This window comes from Gambusia affinis, linkage group LG03 (genome assembly GCF_019740435.1).
Source record: "Gambusia affinis linkage group LG03, SWU_Gaff_1.0, whole genome shotgun sequence".
NCBI classification, from domain to species: domain Eukaryota; kingdom Metazoa; phylum Chordata; class Actinopteri; order Cyprinodontiformes; family Poeciliidae; genus Gambusia; species Gambusia affinis.
In genome coordinates this window covers 4,640,381-4,655,196 of record NC_057870.1, presented here as the reverse complement: position 1 = coordinate 4,655,196, position 14,816 = coordinate 4,640,381, and the positions used below count along the sequence as shown (strand labels likewise).

The window sequence follows — 14,816 nt, the reverse complement described above, 5'->3', positions numbered from 1 at the left end:
TACTACCGGACAACACAAGAGGCATCACAGTAAGCTAGCAAACAGCTGGGAAGGGAGGCAGGAGGAAGAGGGAGAAGGAACGTCCTTCCCTCTCGTTGTTTTGTTTCTGTGGTTGATAATTGAGTGTTTTTTTCGGAAGTTCGTCTAGTAGCTGTTTTCAATTTGTAAACAGCTAGCATGTCAGCGGTGTTACAGTGGGAGTTAAGCTAACAGCTGGGCAGCTCAGTTTGTTAGCATCGATGAGGGAAGCTAACCCCGCCTTCAGATTGGTAAACAAGGCTCCCCACCTCGTCCTGACTTAGCTGGCCTCCTAACAACGACAGAAGCCAGCAGAATGACAGGTGAGACAAACACACCTGATAGCAACACTCTTTTATATGAACCAAGTTTTAGTTCTTTAATGGGCTCTTCAGTTTTTCTAGTTTTCTGGAGCCTTTTTTTAAGGGAAACTAACACGGCTGGTTTTCTCAGAGGATGCCATCCTGCTGAATGTACCCGTCATTCGGCAGCTGTACCACTGGGACTGTGGCTTAGCCTGCTCCAGGATGGTTCTGAAGTAAGTTGTTTTGTTTTGTTATTAATTCTTTGAAGCCGGTCACTGAACACATCTGAGACCTAACGGAGCTGTCCTACTGGAAAAAATGTTTAATTTAAAACTGAAACCGCCTCAGGGTTGCCAGTACTAACAAAGTCCGCCATTTTTTGGTGAAACCCGGGGTGTTGTCTGACAGGTACCTGCACCCGGTGAGTGATGAGGAGTTCCAGAGAGCATGCTGGGAGCTGCAGCTGACGGAGAGCGTGTGGACCATTGACCTGGCCTACCTCATGTGTCATCTAGGGGTCAAACACTGCTTTTGCACGCAGACTCTTGGTGTAGATAAAGGCTTTAAAAACCAGGTATGCTCCACAGTCTGAGCGCACACTCAAATCTCTATAATTTGTGCATGAATGAATGTCTTCTGGTGTGGTTCACAGTCTTTCTATAAGAAACATTTCGATACGGAGGAAGACCGGGTGAACAGACTGTTCCTCAAGGCGGAAAGCAAAGGTGTGGTGGTGAAGAAATGGTGAGTTTTCTGTTTATTCTCTCTTTTAAAGTATGTAACTTTAATTTTTTACATATTTGTTAAAACTGTCACTGTGTTGTTTCTGACAGATAATCTTTGAAACAAATTGAACTCTTCAGCTTTCTCCGAGTGCTAACTACAAATATTCAGAAAGAACCAGTAAGAGGCAGGAGGAGGGTTTTAGCAACAATAACATTCAAGTATTCGCTGCTCAACTCCTGTTACACTATATCTTCTCCCCGTCAGCAGAGCATCTATGAAAGCTAAGGCTAGTTAGCATAGCCACCGATAACGGTGGACAAACTGTTTTTCTGTAACTGAGTTGTTTCTTTGCTGTTAGCACATTGAGCAGCTCATACATGAGCATTATTGACAGCGCTAAGATTGGTTGTCATTGACTGGGAGCGGTTCATTTCTGTTAGAACATGGTGACATTTTAGCAAATGTAAAAAAAAAAAGAGTAAAAATAAAATATGAGGGATTATAGCTAATTTCTTTTGTCTTTATTTTTTGAGTCCCTCAAAATGTAGATGTTTGCCGTATGAAAATGCCTTTATCAGATTATTTCAGAATAAATAATGGCCATAAAATATGATATAAATGATGTGTAAAGTTGTTAAGTATGTCTATATTTACAGAGGAACCTGAAATAAATGATTCATCATCATTTAATTGTGATGTTTGTTAGAAAGCAGCCAGTGATGCTTGGCAGGATTTTCATTGTTATTCCAAAACAAATTTAAAATTACAGAGCTGACATTTTAAACTGTCTTTAGCATCTTAGATGAGGACTTGTATGTGAGAAATTTCCCATCCAGTGTGTTCTGCAACTAGATTATTCAAAACAATTAAAAAAAGTAAACTGTAGGTTTAATGTCACACCTCACTGGTTCTAAAAGGAGTTACAGGTTTGTTTTCTTTTCCCTTCAGTAACTATATACACACCGAAGAGTGTTACCGTGACATGGTACTGCTGCGTTTCCAAGTAGAACAGATCAGATTTTCAGTTTCCTATGTGGCTGTTCATCATATTCTGTCGAGTCTAAAGCTTTTCTCTCCATCCCCAGTTCCGCTGCCAGCTTTTGCTCAATAATCAAGTTTTGCTTTTCTTTTTTTTTCTAGTTCAGTAACCATTCAGGAAATCCAGTCTCATCTGGAGCAGGGTCACGTGGCCATCGTGCTGGTCAACGCCGTTGTCCTGACGTGCGAGTCATGCTCTTCGCCCGTCAAATACTGCTGCTTCCTGCCCGTGGGGCAGAAGTGTTTCTGCAGGAAGCCGGAGTACCAGGGCCACTTTGTGGTCGTGTGCGGCTTCAACAGCACCTCCGGCTGCATCTTCTACAACAACCCTGCGTATAACGACCGTGAGTGACCTAGTTTGTTCAACAGGGGGACGGCGGTTTCACAGTTCTGTTTCGGTCCAGGCTTAGTTTTCACCAGACGTTGATAATACTGATCAAAAAATTATGCTTCCTCTTTGTGTGAAACTATAGAACAGTTTAACTTCTAAAATCCGACTTTTTTATTTTCATTAGGCTGCAGGCAGCATTTACAAAATGCTCATTTTCAGTTAAGCCCCTTTTGCTACCCAGTTATTATTCAGTTAATAGAAAAAAAACGAATCGACGGATCAGCTCCACACTGTAGTGATAAGTCGAGCAGAAAGGAGCTTTCCACATGTTGTTTGAAGCATCATTTGCTACAAATGAGCAAACATTCACTAGAGAAATGTTACTGTGTTTTAGGCAAGAAAATATTCTTTTGCTTTAAAAATGTATTGATATAATAATCGATTACTAAAATAATCATCCGTTGCAGCCTTCATACCGTTTTTCAAATAAACACCAACTCCTACTAAGACTTATTGTTTTTTATTGTACCATGTATTTAATATGTGTGGGGACCATTTTTCTGACACATATTATGTTTTGGGGACCAGGCTTCAGTCTCCACAAGGGGAGATGCTGTTTTTGGGTCAGGAGTTGGGTTGAGGACTGAGGTGTGAATTGAGTTTTGATTAGGGTTAAATATGTAATGGTTAGCGTAACTTTTATGCTGGAGAAATGAATGGAAGTTGATGGAAAGTCCCCACAAAGATAGCCTGACAAACGTGTGTGTGTGTGTGTGTGTGTGTGTTATCCAGGTGTGTGTTGCACCAGTGTTGGTAACTTTGAGGAGGCCAGGCGGAGCTACGGAACAGATGAGGACATCCTCTTCGTCTTCAAACAGAGCTGATGGACGACGATAATGACCTTGGCTCTTCATCATTAGCCTGACTGCAGCAGCTCCCAGGTCTAGCGGCGCCACCTCTGGTCTGCTGTCGGAACTACAGCCAGCTTTTTTTTTTCCTTCCCCTCTTGCTCCACAACCTCAACAGTTCACCCCAATGATGGATGTAAATGTTCACAAGCCAAAACCTCTTCATCTCAGATGAATTATTTTTCTACTCTAGTGCGTAACATGAGCAGAGTGTTACTGTGACATAGTACAGTATTTTACTGCACCAGTTTTACCGTTTTAATTTTGACATTCTCGCTCAGCGGATCAGTCGAGCCGTTAAAACTCCTCAGAGTTTGGAGGAATTATCTGGGGAAAATGGGACGTCGTCGAATGTGAATTACCAGGGACTGACATGCGCATTATTCAGGGCTTATCTTCATGACAGAGTATTGTGCATTTACTCTACTTGTTGTGTTTGTTATTGATGTGAAGCTGCTCACCTTTAACCCCCTCGCCGCCTCTGCCCTCCAGCCTCGCCTCTACCTGCCTTTTAGGAAGACCCCTCCGCTCCCTTTTCATCCACACGAGTCTAGGAACAGGGGAAACGGAGCGTAGCGGTGTTTTGATCGTCTCAGGTATTCAACGTTCTGACGCGTACCAGCGCTGGATCAACACAGTGTGTTCTGTCTGCCGGACTCCGAGCGACACCGAGAGACACCGAGAGACAAAGGTTTGTTGGGTTCACTAACTTTACAGGAGAAACGACACGAGTCGAAGCGATTTGTCTGTGGTCGATGTCAATCGGTCGGATGGATTCTATTAACTCTAGGTGATTTTCCTCATTGCCTCTCAGTTTTATTTATGATTTTTTTTTTAAGTTGCGATAATGTATATACATCTTTGCACTACATTTTTTGTTTTTGTTTTTTTTCATACCAGACTCAATTGTGTTATTTAAAAGTGAATCTTTTTCTAGCGCTATAAAATGTCCGTGCCGTCTGCTCGTGCTCTCTGGTGGAAACAAACGGCACGTTTTAAAACCACAATCTTTATTTTTTTTAAAAACATAGAACTGCATTTATTATGAGCTGTAATTAAAAGATTTCCACACGTGCTCTGTTCAGTCTGTCTCTTAAGGTAGTCAATAAAATATCTTAAAGGGGCAGCGTTATGTAAAATTAACTTTTTTGATGGTTATGTTACATCATCAAAAACATGCCTGGAGTGTTACTCTGATTATTTTATGCATTTTGAGAAATCCTCATGAAATCTCCCATGGCAACCATTCAGCTGGGCAAGACAGCTGAATGACTTCCTGAAGGCGGAGCTTTAGAAAGAGGAGGACTTTTTAAAGAGACAGAGGCTCAATTTCAAAGTCAAATTTCTTTTAAGTCATATTTGATATATATATTCATATTTTTGTAGAGCAACTGAAGGTAACACAGTTACTTGATTCTGCTATAAAATGACACTATATACCTAGAAAACATAATACTGCCCCTTTAAAAAAATTTATTTTTTACATAACTAAAGGAGGATAAATTATGAAAAGATTTTTTTTATTATTATTTAGTCCAAACTAAGTGGATTCTTTGAATTATTAATTGCCAGCTTACAGTTAATTTACCACACACTTGCATATGTTGTGACCAGGGTGCCTTTACTTGCTATCAGAAGTGACTGCATTGAATCTTCAAGCAGATTTTTACTGAACTGAACAATCACTTGTTCATAGAGGGTGCTGCTCTTTGTGAGGAAATGCGTTCTACTCCTTTATTATTTTGGGTTTGAAGTCAGGTCTTACAGCCTCTCCCAGTTCTTCTGCGTACTCTGCATACCGCCCAGTCATCTGCAAAATAAGGTACAGGAAGCAGAATCAGTTGAACTGTAGATGAGAATGCAGTCATTATACTAATAACCATTTATTAAAGAGGTCAAAAAGATGCGTCTTAAAATGTATTTATTTTAATTTAAAGACATTTAGATTAATTACAGACTGATACTCAAATAATTTCTTAGTGTTTTTATCTTTTTTTGTTACATTTCTTCGTAGCTTAAGTGACCTTTAATGAAATGTTATGCTGGAAAAAGGCAGCCAGAAGTCTCATAGTCTCCATATGTGGCTCATCTGCTTCACTGCTGCCCCACCTGCAGCCTGTACTGCTCATTTCGATGATTATGACTTCATCTAATGGAAATCCAACACCTGGACGATCAGGAAGTCAAAATATCACCAAAAGATTATGATTAATGAAATCTTAAAGCCATGTTTTAGGTATGTTGAAAGCTGCCGACGGTCAGTTACAACCTCAACAAGATGGGGAAATTACAAAACATCACCGCTAAAAAAAAAATAATCCCAAAAACTCCCTGTTGGGTGCTGCAACCAAGCATATCCTTGGAAAGTTGAGTGGAAGGATGAAGTGCAAAAGAAATGGCTACATAACAGCTTCCAGAAAATTGAGATGCAACATGTACATGGATTGCCTATGAGGTAAGTTTGTCCAGGACTTTACAACCACTAGTGCTTTTCTGGAAGGAGGCTGAACTTCTCTTGTTTCTGATCAGATTTTGGATGAGATGTGAAACAGGAGAAGTTCATTTCCTTTCAGTTTTAGCTCTTGAGGTTGCCACGTCTGACGTGACTGATGGTGCTAACCTCTGTCAGATTTTTCTTGAGCTTGCTTCCCTGTCCTTGATAGTTTTATATATATATGGTATATATATATATATATATATATATATATATATATATATATATATATATATATATATATATATATATACCATTTTTCCTCATTGTATAATAAAGGTGTATCAGTAAATATCAATAAAATTGACAACATGATTGTTACGGTTTCCAGATTAGTGAGATAAATCACATGTCTTAATGTGACTGGAGTTCTAAAGAAGCGTATTATAAATGGGAATGTTTCTCAACCATATTTGTTTCTGTGGGGCTTTGACTGATATGTCACTTTTATTGTTATCACAACAGAATATCTGTACAACCTTTAAATCCATATCTCCCACTCCTAACTGAGATAATGATTTCATTTTCCAGCAGGATTTTATTGGGGTAAAGTCCTCATCACACAGCTACTGAGAGCACTGTACAGTACATGAATATGTTTTTCTGCAAGTGACGCCTCTATTAAAAGTTTACTTTATTAGTAATCAAATTATTTGAGAAAATGAATTTTAAGTTTTTGTCAACTCCAAGCTATAATCATCAAAAATTAACAGAAGAATATGTCTGAAATACATGGTCTGAGTGATCATTTTTCACTTTTTGTCTCTTCCTGCATTGAATCATCAAAACTAAAACTCAATAACTCTCTGAAGGAGACTGAATGTTTTACCTTAAAGCTCCATTTGTCGCTGACTTGTCTGTTGAGATTCAGATCCAGCTCCACCACCAGCAGTCCGTCACGGGTCCTGGAGAGGCCCGGGGTCCGGCTGCCGTCAGGACCAGCCACATAACTGGACCCGTAGAAGTGACCAAAGTCATGGTGAGCTGGAAGGAAAAGCACAAGAGCTGTTGTCGTCTTATAAACGTTTCTTTTTGTGGGAGGTTTTCTCGCATTTTGTCAGGTTACAAACAAAAACTTCACTGTGTTTTATTGGGATTTTATGCGATAGATCCATGCTTTGGGTTGGTTTGTCACATAAATTCAAACTAAATTACACTGAAGTTGCGGAGGGAATAAAACAAAATGTGAAAAGGTCAAAGGGATATAAATACTTTGGCTAGACTTGTGATAAAATTTCAGCTTCCTGTTACAACAAAACATTCAAGGTAGCTGCTATAACTACTTCATGTTGCTGTAATGTTATGAGAAACACAAAAACATTCTCAATTTGAGTGAAGAACTGGATACCTTTCTTTCCATCCCCAGACGTGAATTCACTTTTGAAGTGTTCCTGTTGAAAACATATTTTCCTGCATGATTAAATCTGTTCTGCTGAATGAACATCAGCTAGTGTTGCAGAAACTCACTGTCCCAACACGGTTGATGGCACACGTAAAGCAGTGATTGGCTATCGCTGCGTTCCTGGCCTCGATCGGCCACATGGGCTCACTGTGGAGGACAAGCACAGCTTTCCGTACACAAACAGAGACAATCAGTGGCAACAATAAAGAACAAACTCAGTTTTCAAATGTCATTAAAGCCGCACAAAATACAGCCCTAACCCTAACAAAATCAAACTAGTGCACGTCCTGGCTGAGCTGCTACTGCCGACTGAAGCAACGCACCGCTCCCGGTTGAGAACAACCAATCAGAGCCAGGAGGCGGGTCTTAGCGCTGTTAATCAACGTTGTGTACTCAATGTGCTAATGACGGAGAAACAACTTGCCATTTCAGGGAAACTTTATCTGTGTATTCGTATTTAAGTTATCATTTTTCAATGACATTTGCTTTTTCACGTGTTCAAAATAAAACATTTCATCATCACTGACATCAAAACACGTGGGGAGGCTGAAATAGATGTCTGGAAGAATAACTCACAGAGCAGCAGAAACTTGTAGTCAAATCATTATTTGTAAATTTCCTTTTTTTCTCTCTCTCTCATCCTGTTTCCTACCTGAGAGCTCCAACGGTGGCAGAGGGGTTGAAGATGATCTCCGCTCCGTTCATGCTGTACATGAACCAGTTGAGTGGGTGGTGACGCCCGTAGCAGATATTCACAGCGAGCTTCCCGAACTGCGTCTGGAACACCGTGTGGCCCGTGTCGCCCTCCATGTAATATGTGGACTGAGGGTGAGGAGAGAAACACAGTGTTCTGCGTTCCACAGCTGCAGAGAGCTCATGGTGTGCCTGCTGCTAACCTCATTAAAGTCTCCAACCCTGGGAATGTGGTTCTTCCGACTCTTTCCCAGCACGTTTCCTGAATTGGAGATCACCACCGCTGTGTTCCACAGAGTGCTGTGCAGCTCCTCTCGCTCAAGGATTGGGGAGATGACCACCATGTTGTATTTTTTGGCAAGCTAGCGGGCAGGATGAGAAAGAGTAGTAAGGGTTGTGCGCCATATTACCTCAATGCCAGCAATGTTGGGTCCTCTCACCTCCTGGCAGAACCGCGTGGTGTTCCCTTCCTCTGCAGACTCTGCAAACTCCGTCCACGGCTCTTTCTCCCGAGTGCAGAAAGCAAACGGCATGGCTGTAAACACAAAGACCCGGTTCATGTGTCATGAATAGGTTTACAAACACTAAATGGTCTATTAGATTAAAGCTAGTTCCAGTCAATTAACTAATGACGTCTGGTACTGTACTGTACTGTAGTTTGGAATCCAGCAGAGGGCGCCACTAGTCCTCCTTTAGCGGAGTCAGTGGATACAGAAATAAAGATGGGGGGGGGGGGCATACCAGAACGGGCAATTGACACAGTCCAAACAGAATTCGGTGTGGGATGCAAAATATGTTTTATGTGATTCTGTTTTGAAAAATATAAACACTCGCCTTCAGCTTATAACTAATGGCGGAGCAGCGTCAATATATCAATCAAAAATTACTGATGTGCTACAAAGGCGAGGATGTGATGACAGAAAAGCAAAAGGGACAATGCGGTAAAATTGATGGAAAAAAAACATGATGGCACTAAGTGAGGTGGGTTTACAGGACTGTCATGAACTAACGCTTCAGAATGTAACTTTAATTTTTTTTAAAAAAGTTATCTTGTATGTTTGTTAAAACTGTGAACATGTCGTGACAGTATGGTATGAGACTGATAAGCCTTCTCCCACTGCTAACCAGAAACAGCCAATCAGAGCCAGGAGTTGGAAATAAACAACCTCTATTTTCCCCTTTAGCTCACCACCCCTCCCCTGCCCCCACCACCATTAGCACATTTAGCAGTGAAAACATGAGGTTGATTGACAGCACTAAGTCCCTCCTCCTGGCTCTGATTGGTTGTTTGTGGTTGGGATGGCGACAGTAGCTCAGGGAAGAAATTGATGTTATTACAAATTCTCAGTCTTGTACCATGCCGTCACGACACGGTGACAATCTGCACAAATATGAAATAAATATGAATATGAAACAAATATGAAGTATATTTTTAATAAAAGTTACATAATGCAATTTTAATGCTCTTCAGTCTTTAGCCCTCCTTCAAGAGTAACCACAGATGACACTTCTTAATGTGTTACACTTTATTCTTGTCAGTGTTTAATACAGGTAGCACAAAATAATGTCTTTTTTTAAAATTCAGAATATAAAAAATGTTGCCCTTCATCAACGGTCAGCCCTGTTGACACGAGAGAAAACTCTACCCTTTAAGAAAACTGCCACTTACTAATTAGTCGATCGATTAGCTCAATCAGCTTTAGATTAACTCACTGATCAACCGCTCACTCACTCCAGGTCTCCTGGAAGCAGATGACGTTAACGCCGCACATGGCGGCTACCTCCACGATTTCCCCGACGCGGCTGTGCATGGCGCCGACCTGCGAGCAGCACGGGAGGATTTCGTGTGTGTGAGTGTGTAATCCAGCACATTCCACACTTGACCACCGAGAAACGGACCTGCCAGCCTTTGGCTGCGTCTGAATCTGAAATAATGTGGTGCTGACCTGGTCCAGGATGGGGGCGTCGGTAGGCAGGACGACGCGGTGCTGAACCAGGCCCACTCGGACTCTTCTGGGCGGCCTCAGCTGCTCCTGCGCAGCGTCGAACTTGTAGCCTTTCAACTCAAACCGGCGCTCGGCTGCAGCTTCCACAGCGCAGGATGGGAGAGACAACTTCCTGTGAAAACATCAGATTCCTGCCTGAGCCCTGCAGGGAAGCACGGCGGCGGCGGTATCATGCTGCACAGAAAGGCTCTTCCAGGAGTTGGAACGCTTGACTGGAACATTAACCCAGGCTGGAGGAATGGAGTTTCTTTGACAAACACGTCACTGGAGCCGAGAGAAAAAGGCTCTCCCTCTTGGAGTCACAGAAATCTGACGCGACTTGATGCCGGAAAAAACAAAAGTGGTCAGAAACACTTCCTAGTCACTCTGATGGAGCTCGGCTGTGTCTGCCAGGAAAACTGGGAAATTATACTTTAACAGATGTCCAGTTGACAATAATGGAGCATGAAGGTACTTAGAGGGTTCGTAGGTCAAATATGGCAAATAAATAAATAAATATCACATGTTAAACAAAATGTTGGGAGAATCAGAATAAGATTTGACTCGTTCTTCATGAATCTTCAGCTGACTTTAGTGACACCGCCATCGAAAGTGAATTTTTTGACATTTAGGGTTGAATTTCAGCATTAAAAGAAAGAAAATGTTAAGCTGGACCAAATAATATTTTGTGAAAAATTTTATTTTAAGGGGTTTTGCACGTTTTGAGGTCAAATCATTCGCCTACTTATGATTTTTAATGTTGTTTGAACGTTCCAGCTGTTTTTTCTCCCTTTGCAGCTCTGAGGGGCCTGACCAAAGTCCGCCTGCAGAATAATAATTTACCAGGAACAAGCGGAGAGGTAAAAATCACAGCTCTATCAGCAACATGAACAGAAATGCAACAAACGAAGAACTCACGGTGTTTCTCTCCCGAACAGGAGACGTTTCACTTCCGTCAGCTCGGCCTCCGGAAGGTGGGACTCCAGAGATTTCTCCAGCGACTCAAACTCGGATGCAGACATTTTTTTTTGCGACTTCTTTGCGCTTGCACCTCCTCGGCAGCGCCTGGTACCCTGCGGTTCCTGTCTCTGTTTGCTCGTGTTTCACTCGTTGTGCAGCTTATCTGTGTTTCCCCAGCAGCAGCCTCTGACTGAGTCATTGACCCGAGAACTGGACAGGGGCGTCTCTAGAAGGTTTTGCAAAGGGATGGCAGGATGGGGGCCACTGGGACTGGCTCAGCCAAAAAATAATATCCAAATATTCCAGAATATTTGGATGTTTATTTGCATTTGTTGTTATGGTGAAATTTAAGGAGGGGGCGGGGGGGGATCTTGTCTTTTTTTTCTGCATTAACCTAAAAATTCATGTTCTTCAAATTGTGTCTAGCGGCATGTTGAAAATAAATAATAATAACAAATTACAATTTTCCTTCCAAAAACCTTTAATGTGGGCAATATTCTTTGTTTCCTCGATATGCAAAGCTGGTACAGACATGTTGAAAATGATTTAAAGCTGCAGTGAGAGAGAAAAATAAGACGACCAGGATATTTTCCTCCATAGAGCACCGTCCTGCTCTATTTGCTGCTGGTCAGTCACATTACTCCATATGTAATCACAGTGAGATTCACTGGACCTTCGTCTCTTATTGCCATGAGACGACAACAAGGAGACACACCGACCTGGAGCCAGGCGTTCATTTTAACAGCAGCAGAAATTTCAAAATATGCATAAATTGAGAGAGAGAGCAGAAAACTTTAATATACTACAGTGACTGGAGATGTGCTGAACCTAATAGTGGCTGTAACATAGAGTGCATCTAGAAAGCAAGATATACATTACGGTTTGGTTGGTGTTAATACATAAATCGGTAATCAGAGCCGATTGCTAACAGTGGAAATATTTTTTTAACCTGTTGGTTTTGATTAATAATACTATGCTGTGAGAGAAGGTGGTTCCCTTTTTGATGTGAAAACCAACATTACAAGCTAATGAACAATAAGGCATTCGTTAAACAGTCAAAGAAATCGTAAATATTTAAGATTTGTTATTCCTGACAGTTGAGGAGATGTTTTTACTCCCTTGTGTCCGCAATCTTTTGACCTTTCTCTCTGCCTCTTGGTTGGGATTTGATAGTTTCTTCAGCAGTTCTGCAATAAAAACAACAGGGGTCAGAAAATGATTTGGCCAGCAGGGGGACCTAATGAGCCACTAGTAGTTTTCATCACCTGTAAACTCCGGGTGGCTCTTGGTGTTATTCAGGAGAGAGACGTATTTGCGACCCCCCGATTCTTCGTTTCCTTCTAGGAAAAGAAATAAATCGATCATAAACACCCATAGCAGTCAGCTGCTGCCCTTCTGCATCACGTGGCTTCAAAAACAAACATCGGGGCAGCAGAGCGGTATATTTCTCTTTAGGTTCCCCGTGAAACCTCTAATCCTAATTGTGTTTGTGTTCTCGATCTAATAACGATGGATTCTGTTAAATCTGCTCAGACCTGATCCAGCTTTGAGAAAGCTTTGCAGATCTGAGCAGTTGTTCGTTTGAAGACGTGCTGACGGACGGAGCGGGCGAGGCGGACTCACGGCAGACCCGCAGGAGGACGTAGAGCCGCCGGGCTGCCAGCGCGCTGCTGGCCGGGGCCCCGCTGTGCTGCAGCGGCTCCAGGTTCATCACGCGGCCCCCGCTGTCCATCAGCTCCACGCGCTCTACGGAGGGAAGGTTCAGCTGAGGACGGTCCAAAAATGGTTCAAATATTACCGTAAAAATGTATGACTGTCAGGGGCGCAGCGGTACATATATGAGGTTTATGCGGACACGTCATAGCATCAACTGTAGTGATGTTATAACTCCTCTTAATAGACTGGAATGACTTACCAGCTGCCTGTTGGGGAAAAAACAAACAAACATTTTTTCATGGCTTCTTCATCTTTGACTCGCTTCTGTTTTTTTATTTGTCTTCTGTTTCGAGAGCTTTCTTTTCTGCCTCTCCGTCTGTAGCTCCCTGTCAGATTCCACGGTGCATTACGACCATTTTTGACAGAAACAAAAGAGGATTTTTCCGCCAAAAGAAAAAGAAAAAACCTTGAAATTTTATTTTGAGACTGATCTGAGAATTTTCTGGAAAAAATGTAGAATTTTTTATTTTAAAAAGTAAAAAAGAAAACTTTTCAAACATAAAATTTCCAAAAGTTGATCTTACAAACTCAAAATTTTTGAACTCAAAAATTTTCTTCTTTTTTCAAGAAATGTAATTTTTTATTATTATTATTATTTTAGAAAATGTCCGACTTTTCAAACTCAGAAATGTCCACGTTTTTAGAAAATGTCTGTGATCCACTGCTCAGATGAAAGAATCTGTCACCAGGTCAACTACTGTCAGATGCATTTTCAAAGTCCAGACCTGGATCTCCTTGAAAACTTGTGTCAAGACTTGATCACTGATGTTCACAGACTTGGAGGAGAAACTGCAGTTAAATAAGATTCAATTGACTCAGGGAACTGAACGCAAATTTTCTACTATGTATAATTTTTCTTTATCCCTTATCCGGTGTTTATTTTACATGTTAATCCCAACAGTATGCATTGAAGGTTTTGGCTGTAACATAAGAAAATAGAAAAAGTCCAAGGAGTACAAAAACTACTGCATGAATGGAGATGAAAGTTGAAAAAAGAAGTTTGTTTGGTTAAATGTTCATGTTAAATTAATTTGGAGCCATGACTGACCCGTTCAGTTACCTTTGAAGTCCAGACCACACTTTTCCTTCAGGTGATGAATGAAGTTGACCAGTTTACAGTTTAGGTTTAACATTTCCATCCTGCCGTCTGCCAAGATAAACTCCTTTGTCAAACCAGTAACAGCAGAAATCAACAAAGTAGCGATATGAGTACAGGAAATGTTCTGACCTCCAAACAGGACAGTGACAAACATCCTCCAGCGGCGACTGTGTTTCGGCTCCACAGCTCCAACCAACTCAACCAAGAGCTGAAATGTAACACAGAGTCCAGGAGGTTTGGAGAACAGAATAAAGCCGCTCCCTCTTGTGGTGCGCACGTTTTGTTTCCTACGAACTCAGTGCTAAGGTGAATGAATGTGCCAGCAACACGCACACTTCTTTGAATCCGCCTCTTCTTTTCCTTCACAAAGCTCCAGTCTTGTAAATGAGACAAAGACCTGCTGATGCTCGTGTCCATGGAGTCTCTACAAACAGAAAGTCTGGCTCTCTGCGTCTCATCGATGTTTACTGGTCGGTGGTGCCAAGACTGAGGGAAAAAATTGACTTTCTAGTTTCACTGCTCATGCTGGGTAAAGAATCCAGTCCATATTTGCAGGTTGTGCAGCATTACAAGAGTCCTAAACTACGGCGTGTCTGCTGTACATCACTTCCAGTTCCGAGGAACCAAGCTGCCTTTCTCCTGACCTGAGATGATCCTAACACACAGACGCTGTCAGAAGAAGGCCCAGCAGAGACTATGCTTCCTCATCGTATGCTCTGCCATAATTTGGTCAGTTCTGTGTTTATCCAGTTTGGTTTAGTTCAACATAAAACATTTCAGGGCCAGACTGCAATGACCAATCAGGCCTGCAGAGGGGAGATCTTACCCTTTCATTCTTCCAGGACTTGTCTACGGTCAAGAAAAGGTCACCTAACATCTCTGCAGACCCCACATATCCTGGACACAAACTGTTCAGGCCTACAGGGTGCTATTTGCAAAAGCTAAACTGAAGTCAAATTCTTTGTTTGTGTGCGCAAAGTGAGGAGGTAATTCAGACATTTGGTTCAGGCATGTTGGACCAGAGACGGATCTTAAAGCTGCAGGACGTCGGCCCTGTAGAGGCCCGGAGCTGAATCCCACTTCCATCGACTGTCAGAGGGGTTGAGCTGAGGCCAATGCCCAGCCAATGGCTGTGAAATGA

General features: G+C 41.9%; 3 protein-coding genes across 4 annotated transcripts; 1 reads left to right on the top strand and 2 right to left on the bottom strand.

The window, feature by feature from the left end:
- The first annotated feature begins 16 nt into the window (after positions 1 to 16).
- gucd1 (guanylyl cyclase domain containing 1) lies at positions 17 to 4,402 on the top strand. Its single transcript, XM_044111208.1, has 6 exons — positions 17 to 341; positions 472 to 556; positions 732 to 897; positions 976 to 1,067; positions 2,190 to 2,431; positions 3,211 to 4,402. Exons 1-6 carry the CDS (start codon positions 335 to 337, stop codon positions 3,300 to 3,302), a joined length of 684 nt encoding a protein of 227 aa, XP_043967143.1. The 5' UTR covers positions 17 to 334; the 3' UTR covers positions 3,303 to 4,402.
- A 526-nt stretch (positions 4,403 to 4,928) lies between these two features.
- Positions 4,929 to 11,051, bottom strand: upb1 (ureidopropionase, beta). Its single transcript, XM_044111207.1, has 10 exons — positions 10,819 to 11,051; positions 9,862 to 10,033; positions 9,648 to 9,735; positions 8,356 to 8,450; positions 8,119 to 8,277; positions 7,875 to 8,044; positions 7,288 to 7,369; positions 7,169 to 7,211; positions 6,650 to 6,804; positions 4,929 to 5,136 (listed from the first exon to the last, which is right to left on the bottom strand). Exons 1-10 carry the CDS (start codon positions 10,920 to 10,922, stop codon positions 5,053 to 5,055), a joined length of 1,152 nt encoding a protein of 383 aa, XP_043967142.1. The 5' UTR covers positions 10,923 to 11,051; the 3' UTR covers positions 4,929 to 5,052.
- Positions 11,052 to 11,331: 280 nt separating this feature from the next.
- On the bottom strand, positions 11,332 to 14,134 carry LOC122828128 (uncharacterized protein C22orf15). 2 transcript variants are annotated; one of them, XM_044111415.1, is made up of 5 exons: positions 13,805 to 14,134; positions 13,637 to 13,723; positions 12,484 to 12,606; positions 12,126 to 12,200; positions 11,332 to 12,047 (listed from the first exon to the last, which is right to left on the bottom strand). In XM_044111415.1, exons 1-5 carry the CDS (start codon positions 13,827 to 13,829, stop codon positions 11,935 to 11,937), a joined length of 423 nt encoding a protein of 140 aa, XP_043967350.1. In that variant the 5' UTR covers positions 13,830 to 14,134; the 3' UTR covers positions 11,332 to 11,934. The 2 variants fall into 2 exon arrangements, with proteins under 2 accessions (XP_043967350.1, XP_043967351.1); XM_044111416.1 differs by lacking the exons at positions 13,637 to 13,723; positions 13,805 to 14,134 and adding an exon at positions 12,776 to 12,943 and having other exon boundaries at positions 12,484 to 12,625.
- Between the last annotated feature and the right edge of the window lie 682 nt (positions 14,135 to 14,816).

Coding starts and splice junctions, on each gene's coding strand:
- gucd1 (XM_044111208.1), top strand. Junction 557..731: donor TGCTCCAGGATGGTTCTGAA/GTAAGTTGTTTT, acceptor GTTGTCTGACAG/GTACCTGCACCCGGTGAGTG. Junction 898..975: donor ATAAAGGCTTTAAAAACCAG/GTATGCTCCACA, acceptor TGTGGTTCACAG/TCTTTCTATAAGAAACATTT.
- upb1 (XM_044111207.1), bottom strand. CDS start 10,922: ATGTCTGCATCCGAGTTTGAGTCGCTGGAGAAATCTCTGGAGTCCCAC. Junction 10,034..10,818: donor CTGTTCGGGAGAGAAACACC/GTGAGTTCTTCG, acceptor ATGTTTTCACAG/GAAGTTGTCTCTCCCATCCT. Junction 7,370..7,874: donor GCCACCGTTGGAGCTCTCAG/GTAGGAAACAGG, acceptor TGTCCTCCACAG/TGAGCCCATGTGGCCGATCG.
- LOC122828128 (XM_044111415.1), bottom strand. CDS start 13,829: ATGTTTGTCACTGTCCTGTTTGGAG. Junction 12,201..12,483: donor CGTCCTCCTGCGGGTCTGCC/GTGAGTCCGCCT, acceptor TTCTTTTCCTAG/AAGGAAACGAAGAATCGGGG. Junction 12,048..12,125: donor GAGCCACCCGGAGTTTACAG/GTGATGAAAACT, acceptor TTTTTATTGCAG/AACTGCTGAAGAAACTATCA.